Genomic DNA, 24,081 nt, shown 5'->3' on the forward strand with positions numbered 1-24,081 from the left:
CCATCTAGGAGTTGGAAAGGCACACTGAATTCAGCACGTCCATGGTGGATTCTGCATGGTCCATCCCCGATCATCCTCTTGTGCACCCCCTCTCTGAAGATGGTGGCCCAAGCCTTCCCTGACTCCTTTCTCGTTGTCACCACGCACAATCCCCCCACCCCCACCCCTGCCAGTTACCAAGTCCTGCTGAGTTTACCTAAAAGCTCATGAACTTGTGCCTCCCTTCTCATCCTGTGGCCATTGCCCTGGTTCCAACCTCCATGGTTTATCTCCAAGTTTATTAAAATATCCTCATATCCGGTCTCCCTGCCTGCAGCCTTGCCACCTTCCAGATTGAAATGTATGGAAAATGAGAACTGAGTATGCAATTCCATCATTTTCCCCTCACACAGAGGCAGGTCCCAAACCCAAGAACCACAGCAAGAACAGCCCAATCCTCCACCACTTCTCTAACCTCCCTTCCCTGGTCCTTATTCTCTCAGCAAGAGTGGTGAAGACCATAGTTTTAACTTAGAACTAGAGGGACCCTCTGTATTCCCATGGGACCCTCTCTATTCCCATAGCACCCTCTTCAAAACAAAGCAAAACCTTATTTAAGTGTAATTTACATATCATAAAATTCACCTGTTTTAAGTTTAAATTTACCCAGTTTGCTATCATCACCATCATCTGGTTTTAGAACATTTCTATCACTCCAATACCAAAGCACCCTTTTCATACCTCTTTTTCATTGTTGATGAAATTGTATTGGAATTGTCTTTTGTATGTCTTTCTATCAAACTGGACCACAGCTTCTTCAGGGAAGGACAGAGTCACTTTCCTATGTTGAATTGAATGCCTTGTCATTGATGAAAGCCAGCATTAGCGAACTTGACCACCAACGATGTTTATCAGACACAGGTCCAGCTGACTTGTAACTAATCTTCAAAGTCAAATCCACCTTCATTGAGCATTTTCAAAACCACTCACCACAAGGTCTACAAAAATAAATTTGATTGTCCTTAATATGTTCTGAGGATTGTCGAATTAAGTATATAGCAACCCACAGAAACTACTTTGATGGGAATAGTGATGAGTTATATTATTGACTCTGTCCCTCGCCTTCTTCCAGAAAAGATTTAAAGTAGGGATTTAAGAATCAGTTGCATGCGACTTCCCTGGTGGTCCAGTGGTCAAGACTTCGCCTTCCAACAGAGGGGCTACGGATTCAATTCTTGGTCGAGGAGCTAAGATCCTACATGCCTTGCAGGCAAAAAAAAAAAAACAACTCTTAAAAACACACACACACACACACAACATAAAACAGAAGCAATACTGTAACAAATTCAATAAAGACTTTAAAAATGGTCCACATGGAAAAAAAAATCAGTTGCATGAGTTTAATGACCCCCTCAATAACTTGGTCCATATACAACCTGTGTGTATTTGGATAATTTACTAAGATAGACTTTGCACTGGGTAGATACTGAAACCCTGGGGCATCAGTGAGCTTGGCCAGTTACTTGTGGAAACCCCAGCTTTTACTCGGACCCCAGTGATGTGCAAGGGACTCCCCATTTCAGGGTGTACAATAGTGTAAGGCCTAATAACCAGATGTGACTCCCAAATCATAGACCTTTGCCACATACGCCTTCCTGTGCTGGACTTGCCTTTAATGAACTGGCTCAAATTGAAGCCCTTAGAAACCTGCTATACACACTATTCCTGCAACTGCCTAAAATACTCTTCAGGCTGGTATGCACCAAATTAGCAGTGCCTTTACAGGTCTGTCTGCTAGCAGCAGGAGAGGAAGGGTAAACCCACCCTGAGTTATTCTGATGCTGTGCCTCTCAGTGGTTGGGTGGGACACTTTTGAAAAACCAAGAGGAAATAAACATCTATTTGGCATATTACATGCTATTTCAGAATCTGGTAGCTAGTACGTAATTATACACCATCTCAGAATTTGGCTCTGTTTCTTCAAGGGTGTTCATGCTGTTTAGCTTTTTATTTCCCCTTCTTTTGGTCAAATGTGTTTATGTAGCTTGTGGCAAAATTTAGCCGTTAACATCCACTGAAAGCTAAAAAGAAAGATTACACCTGGCATTTCAGGATGATTTTCTAGACTCTATCAAATGTGTTCAAATGGGTTTCACTTCATGTTGCTTATTTTTCATTCGGATTCTTTCAAGTACAGATCAAAACCTAATATGATGATATAAACTTGTTTAAGGATGTGATGGGTCACTGCACCAGGTGGCACGAGTCTGGGGACTATCCACTCGGGGGGTTGAGGGAACAGAGATAATTCAACTTTTTCTCCTGCAGGAGTCACGGGGAGGGATATGTGACATGTGCATTCCTCTACTCTTCATAGAACAAACAAAAAACTCACTGGAGGGGAATAGCATATCAAACTGTTTTTTATACCTTTGATTTCTCAACCTCTTAAAACTGATGAACTTTGATAATGTCCCCAGTGATAATTAAAAGCCCAAACTCTGAGTTAGGCATGTTGGATCATTGTTGTTATGGAGTCACTCAGTTGTGTCTGACTCTGTGACCCCATGGACTATAGCCCACCAGACTCCTCTGGCCATGGGATTCTCCAGGCAAGAATACTGAAGTGGGTAGCCATCCCCTTCTCCAGGGCATCTTCCCAACCCAGGGATCAAACCGGAGTCTCCTGCATTGGCAGGCAGATTCTCTACCACTGAGCCACCAGGGTAGCCCGTGATGGATCATAAGAACAATTAAAAGCAACTGAAGGCCGAAGTAAGTCCCGCTTCTCAAAATGCTTGTGGGGTTTGAGTAACAATAACCTTGCTGATGAAGATGTAGAGTTGGGTCATCATTACAACGCTTTTTAGACCAGAACCGTGAAGCTGGAAGAGTTCCTGGGGTGTGTGGCTTCTTAAGGTACCAGGAGCCCAGATGATGACTAGAAGAGTGGGGCTGGTAATAAAAGGGACAAAAGAAACTTTGAGCATCCCTGTGGGTTCAGAAAGCTGTAATTCTGAAGCAAGTGGTTTACAGAGGTAGCCTGCATGACTGGGAGTGGGAGCTCCTCAGTTGGCTGCTGAGGGGATAGGCGGGCTTAGCAAGCAGACCCCTACTTCTGGGGCAGATAAACAAGGATGAACGTCAGGTCTGCAAGAAGAGTCTTTCTTCTTCCACAGCCAAGATTGGAGTCACATTATTTGGCAAGAGCAGACTTTAGAAAAAAGGAGTACACCCAGATGTGGGATTGGAAACAATTAGAAGTTGATTAAGACTACAATGAAGATGGTAGTGGTGACGATGATGGTGGTGGTGGTGGTAGATGGTGATGATGCTAAGTTTTACTGAATGCTACAGCAAGCCAATCACTCTGCTTGCTAAGCATCTTACCAACAGTCCCTCAGGCTCTCCCTGCAGTCTTGCAGCACAGAGACACCTCCATCCCAAAGATGAGAGAAGCAAGAATCTATGGAGCTTGCCCAAGGTCACAGTGCTAGAAAGTGGCAGAGCTGGGTCCCGTTGTGTTTACCAATACTGAGTTACAGTGAATCACAAAGCCCACATCGTCCCCCACAGGCACACAGGCACGTTTGTTTTCCAGCCCCACAGTGGTACCTTCTGCACAGAAGGCAACCTGAGCACGTGTTACAGTCAGAAGGATGGGTTTGGGGGTCCAGCGGGTGCGACACCAAAGAGGAGCGAAGGAAGAAGCCCCGATTCTCCCCAGAAAGAAGAAAAAAGGCGTTACCTGGAGCCTCCACTTCAAGACTCAGCCAGTTCTTGCCACAAGAACAGAAACTTATTTATAGCACTCTAGCTCCAGACACATGAAACTGAAAGAGAAATAAAGTCCCAGGATAAGGGGAGCCCCTGGTGATGATGAATTACAAATCTTTTCCTTCTCCCCATCCTGGGGAATTCACACTCCTCAGCCCCTATCCCTTCAGGACCCTCCAAGCAGAAACCGCATCAACATCAGAAAACAACAACAAAAGATCATTCACATGTACAAATAACAAGAAAACTGGTCCCTGGGTAGGGCTGGGGGGTATGGCCAGATTCTTGCTGTTTCTAGGACTGGAAGTCCAAACTTAGCTCTGTCCCCATGTCCCCTTCTTAGCAAAACTGTAACTTGGAGAGGACTAGTGTTTGATTTACATGGAAAGATTGCTTGGCTGTTTCAAGATTAAAATTAGAAAGTACCTACCTTGCCACTGGTTTCTTCTGCTCCTCTAATGAGAGAAGGTGGAGGGAGGGGGAGAACTAGAGGGGAAAAACATTTTTTTCTCAACATTGCAAATCATTCTATTCCTCCTCCCCTTTTAGTAAAGAAATGTTTAAGTCGCAGGCATTCTTGGAGAGAAGTTTCAAAAAACACTCAGCCCACAAGAATTCTGTTCATCCCACAAAATCTGCCTCGGTCCTGCATGCAGTTGCTAATACGGGCTCCTCCACTTTCAGCCCATCAGCATTTCCTTCCCCAGCCTTTAGGGTAACAGAGACCTCTGAGGCTCCAGGAAACAATACTACAGGCTGGGGCTCCCCTGCCCCCAACAGGCGCTCCACCACTCATCGTAAAGAAATAGGGAAAAAGAGGCCCATATTTAGTTGGACTTTACTGACCTCTCCAGCTGACTCTTTTTAGTTTTAGCTTGGTTTATTCTATCATTTGGTGTCTGTTTAACTTATTATAGTTACTATTCAGTATTGGGGGTGGTGGTGTTCTTATTTAAATTATTTATTAAAACAAACACTGTTCAGAATTATTTAAAAGGCTTAGCTATTTATTGAATATATGGCATCATTTTTGAAAATAACAAACCAAGGGCTGAAATCAAGATTGCTGAGAGAAATATCAACAACCTCAGATAAGCAGAAAATACCATTCTAATGGCAGAAAGTAAAGAGGAACTAAAGAGTCTTTTGATGAGGGTGAAAGAGGAAAGTGAAAAATCTGGCTTCAAACACAACATTCAGAAAACTAAGATCATGGCACCCAATCCCATCACTTCATGGCAAATAGATGGGGAAATAGTGGAAACAGTGACAGATTTTATATTCTTGGGCTCCAAAATCACTGCAGATGGTGCCTGCATCCACAAAATTAAAAGATGCTTGCTCCTTGGAAGAAAAGCTATGACAAACCTAGACAGTGTATTAAAAAGCAGAGACATCACTTTGCCAACAAAGGTCCAAATAGTCAAAGCTATGGTTTTTCCAGTAGTCATGTATGGATGTGAGAGTTGGACCGTAAAGAAGGCTGAGTGCTGAAGAGTTGATGCTTTTGAACTATGGTGCTGGAGAAGACTCTTGAGAGTCCCTTGGACAACAAGGGGATCAAATCAGTCAATCCAAAAGGAAATCAACTCTGAATATTCACTGAAAAGAACTGATGCTGAAGCTCCAATATTTTGGCCACATGATGCAAAGAGCCAGCTCACTGGAAGAGACCTTGATGCTGGGAAAGATTGAGGGCAGGAGGAGAAGGGGAGACAGAGGATGAGATGTTTGGATGGTATCACCAACTCAATGGACAAGAGTTTGAGCATACTCTTAGAGATAGTGAAGGACAGGGAAGCCTGGCGTGCTGTAGTTCATGGGGTCGCAAACAGTTGGACACAACTTGGAGATTGAACAAAAACAAGGGGAAAAATTCCTCCATTTTGGAGTGTTCTCCCTTTCCAAGCAAGGCGGGGTAAAATGATACCTTTCTCATAAGTATCCAGGATTCACCTTGCTGCAGGTGCCACCTGGCCGCTGTAGATGAACTCTGAAACCAGTGCTTCACCTGCCAATCAGTTGTGAAGCATGGTGTAACTGATTCTCTGTTCCCAAGTCCAAGTGGTAAATGTTTTGTTAATATCAGGTCATTTCTACTCTTAACCTTGTGGCAGAATACTGGCTTTCCCCTTGGCCATGAAATTCTGGCAAGTCCTTCAAGGAAGGAGATGCATTTTCTAACAGAGGGAAAAAGATGTGGAAGGAATCTTTCCTTTCTTTAGCCAGGCAGGAAAAGGGAGATGTCAAGCCTCATTTAGAAATAAGATTGTCTTTATGCTGCATTTCTTTACTATAGCAGTGGATAATTCGGCTCTGGCAGGACAAAGGTGAGTTCAGTTATTGGACCTATAGAAATTCTGCAAGAAATTTTGCTATTTTGCAGTATTTAAAATGTCAGTTGAGGGCTTCCCTGGCAGCTCAATGGTAAAGAATCCACCTGCCAGTACAGGGGACATGGGTTTGATCCCTGATCAGGGAAGATGCCACGTGCCATGGAGCAGCTAAAACGGTACACCACAACTGTTGAGCCTGTGCTCCAGAGCCCAGGAACCCTCGAGCCCTGGAGCCCATGCTCTGCAACAATAGAAGCCACTGCAATGAGAAGCCTGCACACCACAACTAGAGAGTGTCCCCGCTCGCTGCAACTAGAGAAAGCCAGCACAGCAACCAAGACCCAGCACAACCAAAAATAAATAAGTAAAATTATTTTTAAAAAGTGATGAAACAATTGGAAGGGAAACCATATACAAAGGGAGGAAGGGAAGGAGGAAGAGATGAGAAGAGAAGAGAAATAAATCGGGGTCCATACTTCATATAGGGCTTCCCAGGTGGCACTACTGGTAAAGAACCCACCTGCCAATGCAGGAGATGCAGGTTCCATCCCTGAGTTGCAGAAGGTCCCCTGGAGAAGGGCACGGCAACCCACTCTAGTATTCTTGCCTGGAGAATCCCATGGATAGAGAAGCCTAGTGGGCTACAGTCCATAGGATTGAAAAGAGTCAGACACGACTGAAGTCACTTAGCATGCATATTTCACATCATGGTGGTGGTTTAGCACTAAATTTTGTCTCACTCTTGCAACCCCACAGACTGTAGCCCGCCAGGTTCCTCTGTCCATAGGATTTTCCAGGCAAGAATACTGGAGTGGGTTGCCATTTTCTTGTCCAGGGGGTCTTCCAGACCCAGGGATTAAACGCAGTCTCCTGGGCTGAAAGCAGATTCTTTACCAACTGAGCCACTAGGGAAGCCCTTCATGTCATATATAAAGTTAATTCCAAACAGATTATAGATCTGTATGTAAAACTATAAAACTTTTAGGAAAAAAATAGGAGAAAGCCTTTGTTTCCTTGGGTTATGAAAAGTGGCCTTAGATACACCAAAAGCACTATGCAAAAATAAATAAAAGTTGAAAAGCCAGATAAAGATAAATATCTTATGAACATCGCTCATGTGTAGAATCTTAAAAAAAAAAGACAAAAATGAACTTATATACATAACAGAAATAGACCCACAGACATAGAAAGCAAATTTATGGCTACCAAAGGGGAAGCAAGGGAGGGATAAATTAGGAGTTGGAATTAATATATACACACTGCTGCTGCTAATAAGTCACTTCAGTCGTGTCCGACTCTGTGTGATCCCATAGACGGCAGTCCACCAGGCTCCGCCGTCCCTGGGATTCTCCAGGCAAGAACACTGGAGTGGGTTGCCATTTCCTTCTCCAATGCATGAAAGTGAAAAGTGAAAGTGAAGTCGCTCAGTCATGTCCGACTCTTAGCGACCCCATGGACTGCAGCCTACTAGGCTCCTCCGTCCATGGGATTTTCCAGGCAAGAGTACTGGAGTGGAGTATTGCCTTCTCCGATATACACACTACTACATATAAAATAGATAATCAACAAGTACCTACTATATACAGGGAACTATACTCAGGATTTTGTAATAACCTGTATGGGAAAAGAATCTGAAAAAAGTGATTCATATATCTGAATTACTCTGTTGTACACTGAAACTAACACAGCATTGTACATCAACTATACCTCAAAAAAACACAAAAAATCCATTGACATGCCCATAGAACACAATGGCCTTGGGTTTTGTTCAGTCCTAATACTGGAAGAGAAATATTTTGGTACTAAATTTTGTTTTTAAAAATGGAACAATTCTTTGGTTGTTTTATTTATTTTTGCATTTGGGAATAGATAGTTCCCTCCAAAACAAAAAGCAAATTTAGCTAACATTAAGTGCTAGATGCTGGAGGATTCAAAAGACATGGTCTTTACCCTCAGGATTTCTTGCTGATCAGCAGTAGAAACAGGCTCAAAAAATAAAACAACTAAATACAATAGTGGAAAAGTTGCATAATTCAAGTCACGTATGTATACAGGAGCAATTAATAGGGCTGGGGAAGAATATACCCTGAGTCAGGGTAGAAACTACAGGGATGAGATGCCCTGTGAGCTGGTTCTTAGCAGATAAGCAGGGTTTGCCAAGAGAGCGTGCTGCGAAAGGTATTCCAAGCGGAAGGAACAGCGATGTGCTAAAGTTCTCATGTGTGAAAATTCTTATCCTGTAGCTGGAAATCTACAGAATTCTACCCTGTAACTTGGAATCTGACCCAAGGGGATATAGAGCAATGGAGGTGAGCATGAGGAGAATGAAGAGAATAAGAATGAGGGGAGGGATAAATTAGGAGTTTGGGGATTAACAGATACACACTGCTGCTGCTACTGCTGCTAAGTCGCTTCAGTCGTGTCCTACTCTGTGCGACCCCATAGACGGCAGCTCACCACGCTCCCCTGTCCCTGGGATTCTCCAGGCAAGAACACTGGAGCGGGTTGCCATTTCCTTCTCCAGTGCATGAAAGTGAAGAGTGAAAGTGAAGTCGCTCAGCCGTGTCCGACTCTTAGTGACCCCATGGACTGCAGCCTACCAGGCTCCTCCGTCCGTGGGATTTTCCAGGCAAGAGTACTGGAGTGGGGTGCCATTGCCTTCTTCAACAGATACACACTACTATATGTAAAATAAACAACAAGGACCTGTTGTATAGCACAGGGAACCATATCCAATATCTTGTAATAACCTATAATGGAAAAGAATCTAAAGAATATGTGTGTGCGTGTGTGTGTGTGTGTGTGTGTGTGTGTATACCTGAATCACTTTGCTGTATACCTGAAACTAACACACCGTTGTAAATTAACCATACTTCAGTTTTTTAAAAAAGGGAGGCTGAGAACAGAAAGAGAAGTAAATACAGTGTACTAGAAAGAGCTAGAAGGCAGCTCTAAAAGGCAGCTTTGGGGTAAGTACTTGACAAAATGCCTCTGTTGTTTGAATTTGTTAAGGCAGCAGCTAATATTCTTGACCTGGCATTTGGGGCAAAGAGAGGAGGAAATGATGCCTGGGTATCTTTACACCTGATAAGAGGTATTGGTGAACACTTAGATATGGACGCCTGTATTGCATGTTCCTCATAATAGGAATTCCAAGCATAAGGTTATCAGAGCCAGTTGTAGACCTAAGCCAAAGAAACATTTTTGTTGTTATTCTGCAGGCTTGTCTAAGACGACAGGAATACAAAAGAGACCCAAATGAGAAGAAACGAGATCAATTTTGGGGGCAAGAGACAAATTTTGAGAGATCCCGGTTTTCAAGCGGGTCATCTTCCAAACAGGTACTTCGAACTCTGGGAGACACTTTTTTTGCTGCAGAGGGGGTGTGTGTGTGTGTGTGTGTATGTGTGTCTGTGTGCATGATGTTTAAGAATTTCAAAGGGCAGGGCGGGGAGAGACAGCGGGAGAAACTCTCATCCTGGCTACCAGCCCCACCATGCCTGCTCCTCCTCTGCTGTGTGACCCTCCCTCTTTACCCTGTTGAGTCTCACTCTTCTTTCCTATACATAAAGGGTCCAGTGGAGAGGTACCATCCAAATCAGAAATGCTGCGACTGTTTAAGAGTTGGAAGCACTGGGCCTTCTAAAGTGCAGTATCATACTATATCTATATACCTGTATCTATGCCTACTTGATCTGTCTATATAGAGACATATATATGCAGGCTTATGATCTTACCCATTGCATTGCTTAGTATAGATTTTATTTCAAATAGAGTAAAATGCAGTAATAATTGCATCATGTAATAACTAGAAATTGTTCAAGTATTTTTGTCTGGATGATACTAATAAATAATGAGACCAATATAGGAACTTTCCTGGAGGTCCAGTGGTAAAGAATCCACTTGCCAAAGCAGGGGATACGGGTTCGATCCCTGGTGTGGGAAGACTCCACATGCCTCGGGGCAACAAAACCTGCGTGCCAGAACCCCCAGCCCTCGTGCTGCAACTCCTGAAGCCTGAGCACCCAGAGCTTATGGCCACAAGAGAAGCCACCGCAGTGAGAAGCCTGTGTACTGCGACAAAGACCCGGTGCAGCCAAAAATAAATATAAATAAATAAAATAAGATCAGGAATCTGCCTGCAAAGCAGGAGACCCAGGTCCAATCCCTGGGTGGGGAAGATCCCCTGGGGAAGGAAATGGCAACCCACTCCAGTATTCTTGCCTGGAAAATCACATAGACAGAGGAGCCTGGTGGGCTACAGTCCACGGGGTTGCAAAGAGTCGGACACGACTTAGCCTCTAGACCACTCCAACATAACAGCAACATGAAAATGATAACAACAGTAGTAATAGTTACCATCACTTGAGTGATTACAATGTTCCAGTACCATGCTAGGCGCTTTTACCTATTCATTTATTGAATTCTCATAAATCTCTTTGCAGGTTATAGCCTCATTTTATAGATGAGAAAACTGAGCCTTAGAAAAATTAAGGAAGTTTACCTAAGATTTCACAGCCAGTATGCCCTGGTGGCTCAAACAGTAAAGAATCCACCTGCAATGCAGGAGACCCGGGTTTGACCCCTGAGTCAGGAAGATCCCCCAGATCTTCAGGTCAGAAAGATCCTTCTTCCCCTGGAAAAGGAAATGGCAACCCACTCCACTATCTTTGCCTGGAGAATTCCATGGACAGAAGAGCCTGATGAGCTAGTCTATGGGGTCACAGAGAGTCAGACACAACTGAGCAACTAACACACACACACACACACACACACACACACACACACACATTCCTTTCCAGGCAGTCTGACCCCTGAGAGGGTGGCTCTGAACCACTGAGCTGTATGATCATATTTCATGTTTAAGATCTTATCTGTGTAAGGTTTTACTTATCCTATGTAAGCACTGAATACCGCAGGCTGCATTCAACACCAGTTGTTAGTATGGAGAATTGATTTAAGATGAGTATATGCCTTTTATGAATTCTTATTTAATATTTTATGCCTAAAATATACTCTGGAGGATGGGCTCTCTTCTCTATCAGTAGTATGGATCCCTGAGATAGATCCTGGATACCTGATATCAATCAAGTTCTTGTTGGGATTTCTTCTCTAATCTAGGACATTCACATAGCAGTTATTTAATGTTCAAAGGACACCTTAAAAACATCAGTGATTGATGATTATGGATATATCCCTGGGAGAGACCTATACTCCCTATTAAGGAACATAAAATTGCACAATAAAACATTCCACCTGAAGCCCGAAGGTGAAAGAAACTACCTCACAATATTGGCAGCTCTGAGAAGAACACGCCGCCTGCATCTTTTCCTGCTGGTTGTTATTGTTTAGTCATTAAGTTGTGTCTGACTCTTTTGTGACCCCATGGATGGTAGCCCATCATGCTCCTCTGTCCAAGGGATTTCCCAGGCAAGAATGCTGGTGTGGGTTGCCATTTCCTACTCCAGGGGATCTTCCCGACCTGGGATCAAACCCACATCTTCATTGGCGGGCACATTCATTTCCACTTGAGCCACCAGGGAAGACCATCTTTTCCTGTTAGTCAAGGACCAAATAAAATGCCTGGTGCTGATTAAACTTATGGAGTGAGATTAATCCAAAACTTAAATCTAGTTTGGCTAGACCAACACATTTTTAGCATTAAGATAAATTCTCCCAGTTTTGCACTTAGAAACAAAAATCAAGGACAGATGAAAAAAGAAAAAAAAGTAACGTAATTTCAAACAGTAGCATAGCAATCTTCCTAGACTGGAATTACTAAACAAATAGGCAGCTGGGTTCTTCTTCTATTTTCATGCAAAGTCTCACGTGCAGAGTCTTGGCCATTTTGCACGGCAACACTCATGCATTTGGGATATTCTAGGACTTGAAGTTTCATGCTGTAAAAATTACTCATTCTTTGAGGCAGGCATCCCCAACCTCCGGGATCTAATCCCTAATGATCTGAGGTGGAGCTGATGTAATAATAATAGAAATCAGTGCACAATAAGTGTAATGTGCTTGAATCGTCCTGAAACCATCCCCCCGCCCCCGATTTGTGGGAAAATTGTCTTCCATGAAACTGGTCCCTGGTGCCAAAAAGATTGGGGACTGCTGCTTTAAGACAGCATTGCAAAACACTCAGACCACATCTAAAAAAGGACACAGTTGTACATATAAAAGTAATTATGAAATAAAGACAAAAATATGTGGTGAAATGCATAAAACTGGCAATTTCTAAAGCCCAAGGACAGGATTTTTCATGTTGGCTTTGTGTCACGGCACCTCGGTATGCCAGAGAACTCAAAACATGACTGAATACTCCCGATTTTTTCCAGATGATGCTGTCCCAAGGGCTTGGGTATTGATTGTACAAGTGCCAGGGCTGCCCTGATGGCTCAGACAGTAAAGAATCTGTCTGCATTTCAGGAGACCCAGGTTCTATCCCTGGGTTGGGAAGATCTCCTGGAGAAGGCAATGGTTACCCACTGCAGTATTCTTGCTTGGAGAATTTCATAGACAGAGGAGCCTGATGGGCTACAGTCCATGGGTTTGCCAAGAGTCAGACGCAACTGACATTTTCAATTTTCACTGTCGTACAAGTGCCTTCCAGGCTGCACCTTCTCTATCAGGAAGAGCGACAAAACACTGCTACATGTAAAATGGATAATCAACAAGGACCTACTGTAAAGCACATGGAACTCTGCTCAACTTTATGTGGCACCTGAATAGGAGGGGAGTTTAGAACTGGACATGGAACAACAGACTGGTTCCAAATAGGAAAAGGAGTACGTCAAGGCTGTATATTGTCACCCTACTTATTTAACTTATGTGCAGAGTACATCATGAGATACGCTGGGCTGAAGGAAGCACAAGCTGGAATCAAGATTGCCGGGAGAAATATCAATAACCTCAGATATGCAGATGACACCACCCTTATGGTAGAAAGTGAAGAACTAAAGAGCCTCTTGATGAAGGTGAAAGAGGAGAGTGAAAATGTTGGCTTAAAGCTCAACATTCAGAAAACGAAGATCATGGCATCTGGTCCCATCACTTCATGGGAAATAGATGGGGAAACAGTGGAAATAGTGGCTGACTATTTTTCTGGGCTCCAAAATCACTGCAGATGGTGACTGCAGCCATGAAATTAAAAGATGTTTACTCCTTGGAAGGAAAGTTATGACCAACCTAGACAGCATATTCAAAAGCAGAGACATTACTTTGCCAAGAAAGGTCCGTCTAGTCAAGGCTATGGTTTTTCCAGTGGTCATGTATGGATGTGAGAGTTGGACCATAAAGAAAGCTGAGCACCGGAGAATTGATGCTTTTGAACTGTGGTGATGAAGAAGACTCTTGAGAGTCCCTTGGACTGTGAGGAGATCCAACCAGTCCATCCTAAAGGAGATCAGTCCTGAGTGTTCATGGAAGGACTGATGTTGAAGCTGAAACTCCAACTTTGGCCACCTGATGCAAAGAGCTGACTCATTTGAAAAGACCCTGATACTGGGAAAGATTGAAGGTGGGAGGAGAAGGGCATGACAGAGGATGAGATGGTTAGATGGCATCACCAACTCGATGGACATGGGTTTGGGTGGACTCCGGGAGTTGGTGATGGACAGGGAGGTCTGGCGTGGTGTGGTTCATGGAGTCACAAAGAGTTGGACATGACTGAACAACTGAACTGAACTGAACTTGTAAGGGAATGGATACATATATATGTATAACTGAGTCCCTTTGCTGTTCACCTGAAGCTATCACATTATTTGTTAATTGGCTATACCCCAATACAAAATAAAAAGTATTTTTTTTAAAGCAGAAAAAATAATAGTGGTTAACCCAATTAATATTTCTTACAAACCTATAAAGTTATATCAATTTTTATTGAATTTATTCATATTATAAATAATGAGGGCAGTCATAACCCTATTTATTAATAAGCTAAGGACTTATGTGAAGAAGGAAATGGCAACCCACTCCAGTATTCCTTGCCTGGAGAATTCCACGGACAGAGGAGCCTGGCAGACTACAGTCCATGGGGTCGCAAAGAGTTGGACATGACTGAACACACACACACATAAGGACCTAAGTACCAAGATAGATTCTCTAAATCATTCATCACAAAACATTGGATTGGCAATAAATGTGGGAACATTTTATCCTACAAAGTAGTATTTAATTAAAGGAAAATTAAAGGGTTGATTTACAAGGTTAAAAAAAAAAAGTGACAAAATTCGAGTTTTCCACAGTGAATTTCACCTCTGCTTCACTCCCTGATTACAGACATTCCTTGGAGGATCTTGGAGGGGGTTGCCTCTGGATCAAAAGTGCAGGCAGGGCAAGGTGAGGGGAGATGTAACTCAAGGCATCCTTCTCAACAGCCATCTGGCTTGTGTGCTTATAATGCTAATCACTTCTCACTCCATCTTTTGACTTCTGCCTGGTACAAGTGAAGCCAGAGAACCCTTATGTTAGCAGTCCCCAAGCTTTCTGGCACCAGCGACCAGTTTTGTGGAAGACAATTTTTCCACGGACTCAGGGGAAGGGGATGGTTTGGGGGGATGAGTCAGGCATATTACGTTTATTATGTACTTTATTTCTATTATTATTACATTATGATGTATAGTAAATAATTATACAACTCACCATAATGCAGAATCGGTGGAATTTACTATGGTCTCTGTGCAGTCAAACCTCTCTGCTAATAATAATCTGTATTTACAGCAGTAGCTAGCATCACCACCTCAGCTCCACCTCAAACCATCAAGCATTAGATTCTGATCAGGAGTGTATAACCTCCTGCTGCTGCTGCTAAGTCGCTTCAGTCGTGTCCAACTCTGTGCGACCCCATAGATGGCAGCCCACCAGGCTCCTCTGTCCCTGGGATTCTCCAGGCAAGAATACTGGAGTGGGTTGCCATTTCTCCAATGCATGCATGCATGCTAAGTTGCTTCAGTCGTGTCCAACTCTGTGCGACCCTATGGACAGCAGCCCGCCAGGCTCCTCTGTCCACAGGATTCTCTAGGCAAGAATACTGGAGTGGGTTGCCATTTCCTTCTCCACATAACCTAGATCCCCGCATGTGCATTTCACTGTAGGGTTCATGCTCCCATGAGAGTCTAATGCCGCTGCTGATCTGACAGGAGGCGGAGCTCAGGCGGTCATGCAAGCCCAGGGGGAGTGGCTGTAAATACAGATGAAGCTGGCTTCCCTGATGGCTCAGTGGTAAAGAATCCACCTGCCAATGCGGGAGATGCAGGTTCAATCCCTGATCCAGGAAGATTCCACATGCCGCAAAGCAACTAAGCCCGTGCGCCACAGCCATTGAGCCTGAGCTCTAGAGACCCTGGAGCTGCAGCTAGAAGTACACGTGCCTAGAGCCTGTTATCCGCAAGAAGAGAAGCCGCCTCAGTGAGAAGCCCGTGCACTGCAACGAAGAGTGGCCCCTGCTCGCCGCAACTGGAGAAAAGCCCGAGCAGCAACGAAGACCCAGCACAGCCAAAAATAAATAAATAAAATTATTTTTTAATTAGAATATAACAAATATTTTTTAAAGAGAAAAAGAATGTAACAAATATTTTTAAAAGAGAAAAAAGCAAAGAAAGGGGCAGGAGAAAGATACAGTCCAATGAGATAGCGTGAACCCAATCCAAGTCCTCTTCCTTAGGAGAACACTCCCCTGAGTAATATCCTTGTGAAGGTGGCTATGGCTGCAAACTCGAAGGGAGGTTTCACCTCAGATTGGAGAAGGAAAGTTCATTCCCTGATTCAGTGGGTTGTGTGAGAGTGGATGGCTTAATCCATGGGAATTTTTCCAACTGTACAATCATGAGGTAAGGCATGCCACCACCTCATTTTGACACTTGTATTACAATTTCCATTACTCGTTCATTCCTTAACTCAGTCTCAGGCCATCACAATGCTGATGGGCCTGGAATAAGTGAGGCATTTGCCATTAAGTAATAGCTATAGGACTTGAGTTTGAGTGAACTCCGGGAGTTGGTGACGGACAGGGAGGCCTGGCGTGCTGCGATTCATGGGGTTGCAAAGAGTCAGACATGACTGAGCAACTGAACTAAACTGAACTGAATAGCTACAGTATCAAGAAATCATTTCCAAGCACCTGCCTGGGGGGTGGGCAGATCCCCAAATGCGCAGCTAACATGGTAACCCTTCCCTTATGGCCCAACCTCCTTACTCCTGAGGCTTGGTGCTCAGTCTAAATCGAAGATAAAGCAATCTTCGGCAAGCCTGTGCTGAGCTGGTCTTTAAAGCAGCACCTTCTAGAAAAGGGACCCCTTCTGCACTGTTGGTGGGAATGGAAGTTGGTGTAGCCACTATAGAAAACACTGTGGAGGTTCCCTAGAAAACTAAAAATAGAATAACCATATGATCCAGCAATCCCCCTCCTGGGCATTTACCCAGACAAAATTGAAACTCAAAAATACACATGCACACCTATGCTCATAGCCGCACTATTCACAATAGCCATGGTATGGAAATAACCTAAATATCCATCAACAGATGAATGGATAAAAATGATGTGGTACATATATATGATGGAATACTACTCAGCCATTAACAAAATAAAATAATGCCATTTGCAGCAACATGGATACAATTAGAGACTATTATACTAAATAAAGTCAGAAAGAGAAAGGCAAATACCATATGATATCATTTATATGTGAAATCTAAAATATGACACAAATGAATTTATCTATGAAACAGAAAAAGACTCACATACATAAAGAACAGACTTGTGGTTGCCAACGGGAAGAGGTTTGGGGGAGGGATGGAGTGGGAGGTCGGGGTTAGCAGATGTAAGCCATTATAAATAGAATGGATAAGCAACAAGGTCCTGCTGTATAAAACAGTGAACTCTATTCAATATACTGTGATAAACCATAATGGAAAAGAATATAAAAAAAGAATGTCTGTATAACTGAACTGCTTTGCTGTGCAGCCGAAATTAATGCAACACTGTAAATCAACTACACTTCAATTTTTAAAAATTACCAAAATAAATAAATAAAGTGGCTTCTCCTAAATGCATTTAAGTTAGTGATGTGACACAGTACAAAGAACACTTACCATCGAGGGCCAGCTCTGCCCCTCATTACAGTGCAAATTCAGACAAAGCACTTTACTTCTAAGCACTTCAATTTCCCATCAAGGAGATCCTTATTATTATGCTATTATCTCATGGGATCACTGTAAGAATGAGTGAGCCTCTCAAGTGTCATACGAACATTAGATTCATAATAAATTGCCTTGGTGTCCAGCTATTTCTGCAAATGATGCTCCAACACTTACGTATGGAGGAGCAGCTCCTGAGGCTTCTGGAGTGCCTTCTTTCCCCTCAGCCTGGTCCCAGGCCACATGTCTAAAAGCCAACCTAATGTAGCAACTTAATTTTAGTCCCTTTGCAAAGTTACCTACAACCCTGAGCTGTTTAATCAAATTAGAATTTAACAGGGAAATAAACAGCAGCTCCGCAGAACCAACGAGACCTTGGATGATTTAGTAGATTAAAGGGCAAAGCAGGGACTTCCATGGTGGGCCAGTGGCTAAGACTGTGCTTCCATGCAGAGGGTGCGGGTTCCGTCCCTGGGAGCAGAGCTAAGATTCCACATTTCTTGCCACCAAAAAGCCAAGCCGTAAAACAGAAACAATATTGTAACAAATTCAATAAAGACTTTTAAAATGATCCACATCAAAAAAAAAAAAAGAATATAAAAAGCAAAGCAGTCTCTCAGTATAAACAGGAAACAGTGTCCCCAGGACACTGATGGCCCAGAGGAGCCTGCTGTGATGACAGGGACACCAGGATATTAACCCTAAGCCTCTCAAGACTTCACAGAGAAGGGTCAGGAGCCCCAGTCTCCCCACAGAAAATGGTGAAATTGACTGGGTGACAGGAACCTTCAGTGGAGAAAGTCATCGTGGACCCTTCTCATCTTCTAAGACCCTGCATCCGTGCCAGATGGGAACTTCCAAAAGCACAAATGTCAAGGATTGAGGACGCACGCAATATTTACAGGATCGGCAAAGAAGGTGACCAGCCCTCAGTTTTTCAAGAGCACCCCTTGCTAACAGGAATAAGATTATCCTCCTCCCAGCATCAGCAACTGAGCAGCTCGATGTCTAGATCCCACGCCACAAGGACCCAACGTGACACTGGAAGGAGGCGGTGAACCTGACTCCAGCAACAGCTGGCTCTGCCCCAGGCCTGGCTCAGCACGATGTTTACCTCCACGAGATCACCTGAACCTTCCAGAAGGCAAGGGAAACTCAAGTGTGGAGGCGGCTCCCCAACACAAACATTTTTAATTGTTTTGTTCATGATCATCCATACAAACTTGAGAGGTTGAAATGAAAAGTAAAGCCTCTTCGAGTAATCTGCAGTGGCTTAAAAAGTCAGAATGTGTGTTCATACATGAAGGAAGCAAAAACATAAAACTGTGCTGTTTAATACAGTGGACATAAGCCACGTGAGGCTATATAAATTAATTAAAATAAAATTGTAAATGCAGTTCCAGGCTCAGTAGCCACTCGTGGTCCAGGGCTGCCATACAGGACATTAACACTGTTGCAGAAATCCTGTGGAAGAGCACTGCTCCAGATTATGTTGTTGTTTAGTTGCTATATTGTGTCTGACCCCATGGACTATAGCCTGCCCGGCTCCTCTGTCTGTGGGACTTCCAGGCAAAAACACTGGAGTGGGTTCCCATTTCCTTCTCCAGGGGATCTTCCCAATCCAAGGTTCAAACCTGCGTCTCCTGCATTGCAGGCAGGTTCTTTACCACTGAACCACTAGGAAACTGCTCCAGATTACAGTCAAGTCCAAAAGATAAGACAAGATCTCATGGGCCAGGAAGGGGTTTTGTTTCCCAGAAATCAGCCCTGCGTAATCCAAACTACAGCGCTTTGCCCATGACAGCTCCTTGCAAACGTTCGCTCTCGGATGATGAGTCAGCTGGCTTGCTTTGCGTTTGGGTTTTCCTCCGACCTGGGTATATTTGCACGCCTCCTTTCACTACCTTTCTCTTCAGCCTCTCCTGCCTGTGAAAACCTTGAGCCTCTCCTCTTTCAAACGGCTCTCAGGGAGTTGTTTGTTCTCCCATTAATCTGTCAGTGTCAACCTACCGACACCCTTGGTGGTGTCACGGAAGCAGCCAGCTTAGCACATGGCATATGTGTTCTGTGACTCATTCTTTTGATTTTCTCTAACTTCTTCTTGTGTGTTGCCAGACTCCCCATGGGCTGGGCCTCCCATCCTGCCTGGGGGCTGTGTGTAGCTGAGGCGGGTCACACACACAACACACACACAACACACACACACACACACACACGTTCCAACTGCCCCACCCTGGGAGGCTGTGAGTCATCCCTAACACCTGGCCAGGTGTTGTCTCCACCGCCCCCTTGACTCTAGCGCAGATTCCTCGCCCTCGAGGTGCCCCTGAGTGACTACACACCTCCGCCCCACATCTCGAACCCGACGTGGACGTCAGGGCGATGGAATGCGCAGCCCACGGTTTGCCGGGTGCACACCTGTGAGAATCTTCGCTTGAGTTTGTTTTGCCTGAACTTCTTTCTGCCCAGGAGAATTCTGGAGATCCTCAGACTCCTCCGCCCTCTCCTTCTCACATTTGACAGCTGTCAGACACCAGAGCTGGAGAGTCTTACCTTCCTCTGTCTTGAGATCTGTCCACCAGCACCTCCATTTACACAGCTCTATCTTCCTTTTTTCTTTTTGCCTGGATTACTGTAGGAGCCATTTTCCTGGCCATTTCACCTTCACCCCAACCCTTCTGGCCAGTGTCCTAGGCAGCAGTAAGAATGATCCTTCTAAAAGCAAATTAGATTGTGTCGCTCTGCTATTAAAAGTTCTTTAGTGGGGACTTCCCTGGTGGGCCAGTGGCTAAGACTCTGAGTTCCCAATGCAGGGGGCCCAGGTTCCATCCCTGGTCAAGGAACTAGGTCCTACATGCCGCAACTAAAGGTCCCGTGTGCTGCTACTAAGACCCAGTGCAGCCAAATAAATAAATACATTTTTTAAAAGTTCTCTAGTTGTTCCCCATTGTCTTAGGATCAAGTTCAAACACCTTAGCAAAGTGTTTGATGGCCCTGATGGCCCTCAAGGCCATTGGTGGCCTGACCCTCAACTCTGCAAGCACTTCCTTTGGGAAGAGCTTCCGAGCAGCTACTGGGGGGTCCAGTGGTTTTGTTTTCGTTCCTTCACTGTGTCCCCATACCACTCTCCAGGCTCAAGCACACCTTAGGACACGTGTCTGTCTCCTCAGGCTGGGGGTCACTCAGGAGCAGGCCCTGGTGGTTACTCCATTTCCAGTGCCCACCACATGCTAAGCGCTCCATGAATGCTTGAAGACTGACAGTCGCAAGACCATTTTAGGAATATGCTCATGTTGAAGTCATAGTGATGCAACCGGAGCAGGACTCCTCCCCTGAGCAAGAGAAGAAAGCGAGTACTGTTACCAGGGTGGTGAGCAATCCCCAGCCTGGCTTGAAATCATCCAGAGGAGGGTGGTTTGGTAAGACAGGCAGTGAACAAGGGCCAGTCTGGCTCTGAAGATTGAAACTGCCATCAGCCATCTGGAAATAACCTCACTGCTGATGACCAGACTAACCAGCTACAGAGAGCCTGGCTCAGTAGGCTCTCCCACCACCAAGGGACGGGTGGCACCTTTAAAGCTCTCGGTAGGTTCCTTTTATCCCAGGTGGGCAAGAACACAGAGACATAAGAAGCTCTCTCCTACCGTTCAGCACAGGGAAGTCTGCTCGGTTTTATGGGGCAGCCAGGATGGGAGGGAGGTTTGGAGGAGAGTGTGCTGCTGCCGCTCTGTGTGCTCAGTGGTGTCTGACTCTTTGTGACCCGAAGGACTGTGGCCCACCAGGCTCCTCTGTCCATGGGCTTAGCCAGGCAAGAGTACTAGAGTGGGTTGCCATGCCCTTCTCCAGGGGGTCTTCCCAACCCGGGGATGAAACCCAAAGCTCCTGCATTGGCAGGCAGATTCTTTACTGCTGAGCCACCTGGGAAGCCCCTTGCGGGAGAATGGATACTAGTGTGTGTATGGCTGAGTCCCTTTGCTGTGCACTTGAAATTACCACAACGGTAATCAGCTATATTCCAATACAAAATTAAAAAGTTAAAAAAAAACAGACTCATGACTGAGCAGAATCTTTGGAGCTGACCTCTGGACATGAGCCCACCATTGCTTCAGACTGCCGGCTTTTCAGATGAAAGCATCTTTCTTTCCTGCTGACACACACACACACACACAAACACACAAGCAGTTCTCCGTGGACAGAGGAAACTCAGACTAGCCCAAAGTTGACCCAGGACTCACTCGTATTTTATAAGAGGTCATCTTGGTGTAACTGAACATTCCACCAGGTAACTCACCAGGCTGAACCAGAGGTTTTCTTTGTGATCAGTTCGGTTCAGTTCAATCACTCAGTTGTCTCCGACTCTTTGCAACCCAGTAGACTGTAGCACGCCAGGCTTCCCTGTCCATCACCAACTCCTGGAGCTTACTCAAACTCATGTCCATTGAGTTGGTGATGACATCCAACCATCTTATTCTGTCTTCCCCTTCTCCTCCTGCCTTCAATCTTTCCCAGCATCAGGGTCTTTTCCAATGAGTCAGTTTTTCTCATCAGGGGGCCAAAGTATTGGAATTTCAGCTTTAGCATCAGTCCTTCCAATGAATATTCAGGACTGATCTCCTTTAGGATGGACTGGTTGGATCTCCTTGCAGTCCAAGGGACTCTCAAGAGTCTTCTCCAACACCACAGTTCAAAAGCATCAATTCTTCAGCGCTCAGCTTTCTTCATAGTCCAACTCTCACATTCATACATGACCACTGGAAAAACCATAGCTTTGACTAGATGGACCTTTGTTGACAAAGTAATGTCTCTGCTTTTTAATAAGCTTCTAGGTTGGTCATAACTTTTCTCCCAAAGAGCAAGCGTCTTTTAATTTGATGGCTGCAGTCTCCATCTGCAGTGACTTCAGAGCCAAAAAATAAAGTCCGCCACTGTTTCCACTGTTTCCCCATCTGTTTGCCATGAAGTGATGGGACTGGATGCCATGATCTTAGTTTTCTGAATGATGAGTTTTAAACCAACTTTTTCACTCTCCTCTTTCACTTTCATCAAGAGGTTCTTTAGTTCTTCCTCGCTTTCTGCCACCAGGGTGGTGTCATCTGCATATCTGAGGTTACTGATATTTCTCCCAACAATCTTGATTCCAGCTTGTGCTTCATCCAGACTGGCATTTCGCACGATGTACTCTGCATATAAGCGAAATAAGCAGGGTGACAATATACAGCCTTGACAATCTCCTTTTCCTATTTGGAACCAGTCAGTTGTTCCATGTCCAGTTCTAACTGCTGCTTCTTGACCTGCATACAGGTTTCTCAAGAGGCAGGTCAGGTGGTCTGCTATCTCCATCTCTTAAGAATTTTCCACAGTTTGTTGTGATCCACACAGTCAAAGGCTTTGGCATAGTCAATAAAGCAGAAGTAGACATTTTTCTGGAACTCTCTTGCTTTTTTGATGATCCAACAGAAGTTGGCAATTTGGTCTCTGGTTCCTCTGCCTTTTCTAAATCCAGCTTGAACATCTGGAAGTTCATGGTTCACACACTGTTGAAGCCTGGCTTAGAGAATTTTGAGTGTTACTTTGCTAGTGTGTGAGATGAATGCAATTGTGCAGTAGTTTGAACATTCTTTGGCATTGCCTTTCTTCGGGATTCGAATGAAAATTGAACTTTCCCAGTCCTGTGGCTGAGTTTTCCAAATTTGCTGGCATATTGAATGCAGCACTTTCACAGCATCATCTTTTAGGATTTGAAATAGATCAACTGGAATTCCATCACCTCCACTAGCTTTGTTTATAGTGATGCTTCCTAGGACCCACTTGACTTTGCATTCCAGGATGTCTGGCTCTAGGTGAGTGATCACACCATCATGGTTATCTGGGTCATGAAGATCTTTTTTGTATAGTTCTTCTGTGGATTCTTGCTACCTAGTTCCAAAGAATACCAAGAAGAGGTAAGAAAGCCTTCCTCAGCGATCAATGCAAAGAAATAGAGGAAAACAACAGAATGGGAACGACTAGAAATCTCTTCAAGAAAATTAGAGATACCAAGGGAACCTTTCATGCTAAGGTTGTGATCAGATTACAGAGTAATTGGAAGACCTGGAGCTCAGGCCCCTCTGTGGACACACCCAGGGCCCAAAGACCTTTCAGAGCAGCAATGGTGCAGGCGAATAACTACATCTGGGCAAAACCAGCAGGACCTCATTTCTTCTTTGTTTCTGTGCTTTGCCTGAGCTCCACTAGGTAATCTTAAAATAGGGCATGGCAGGAAAATGGGGCAACTGTCAGTTCAAATTGCAGCTGCTTCCAGAGCATCGTCCTGCCTTTTCAACAGATAAGCAGGATAGCCTAGAGTCAATCCTTCCACAGGACGACTCTGCCATGCGGCCAGGTCAGACAAACACCAATTGGTTATCCCCGCTCAGTGAAATCCACAGTACCGAGCCTTGCTGACCTCTGACCCCAAGAGTTCCCCGTGTTAATTGGACTGAGCAGCTCAGAAATTGCATGAGCGAAGATTATAATAAAGTGGCTCTTTTCACATTTTATGTAGTGCTGTGTGTTTCCATTTGCAACCTCTTATTAAAATCCCCTACTTAAAAAAAAAAAAAAGATTCCACTGCTTTTTAAAACCAAAAAACTTGTTAAAAACCTATTAAAATTCAGACATCAAAATTTTTTAAATTTTCAGTTGCGAGATGTGATTATTCAGAGGCATACCTACATTAAGTATAATTTGTAATTACCACATTTCATCATAAAACCTCCCTTTGTTTTACTGTTACATTGCTTTCTTTTTACAGAATTATAAATCACTGGTGTCCAAGACACCGTGTTGGGTGGTATGGGGCGATAGTGATGA

At 44.3% G+C, this 24,081-nt stretch overlaps 1 protein-coding gene and 1 long non-coding RNA gene across 6 annotated transcripts in view; one reads left to right on the forward strand and one right to left on the reverse strand.

The window, feature by feature from the left end:
- Positions 1 to 24,081, forward strand: part of MARCHF10 (membrane associated ring-CH-type finger 10) — a 99,964-nt gene that overhangs the window by 12,235 nt on the left and 63,648 nt on the right. The window contains 1 exon segment of the mRNA XM_086357084.1: positions 9,314 to 9,433. Coding sequence (XP_086213210.1) covers positions 9,314 to 9,433 — 120 coding nt within the window.
- Positions 724 to 24,081, reverse strand: part of LOC147351387 (uncharacterized) — a 45,652-nt gene continuing 22,294 nt past the window's right edge. For 2 of the 5 annotated variants that reach the window (XR_015147484.1, XR_015147488.1), the window contains 2 exons: positions 3,728 to 3,812; positions 1,056 to 1,242 (listed from right to left, as the gene is read on the reverse strand). This is a non-coding gene — a long non-coding RNA (uncharacterized LOC147351387). Of the gene's footprint in view, positions 1,243 to 3,727; positions 3,813 to 21,447; positions 23,145 to 24,081 lie in introns of those variants that run through there. The other 3 variants (XR_015147485.1, XR_015147489.1, XR_015147490.1) reach the window with 2 other exon arrangements.

Source organism: Bos grunniens, chromosome 19 (assembly GCF_055505025.1).
Source record: "Bos grunniens cultivar Pamir isolate PY7600 chromosome 19, Bosgru_T2T1.0, whole genome shotgun sequence".
NCBI classification, from domain to species: domain Eukaryota; kingdom Metazoa; phylum Chordata; class Mammalia; order Artiodactyla; family Bovidae; genus Bos; species Bos grunniens.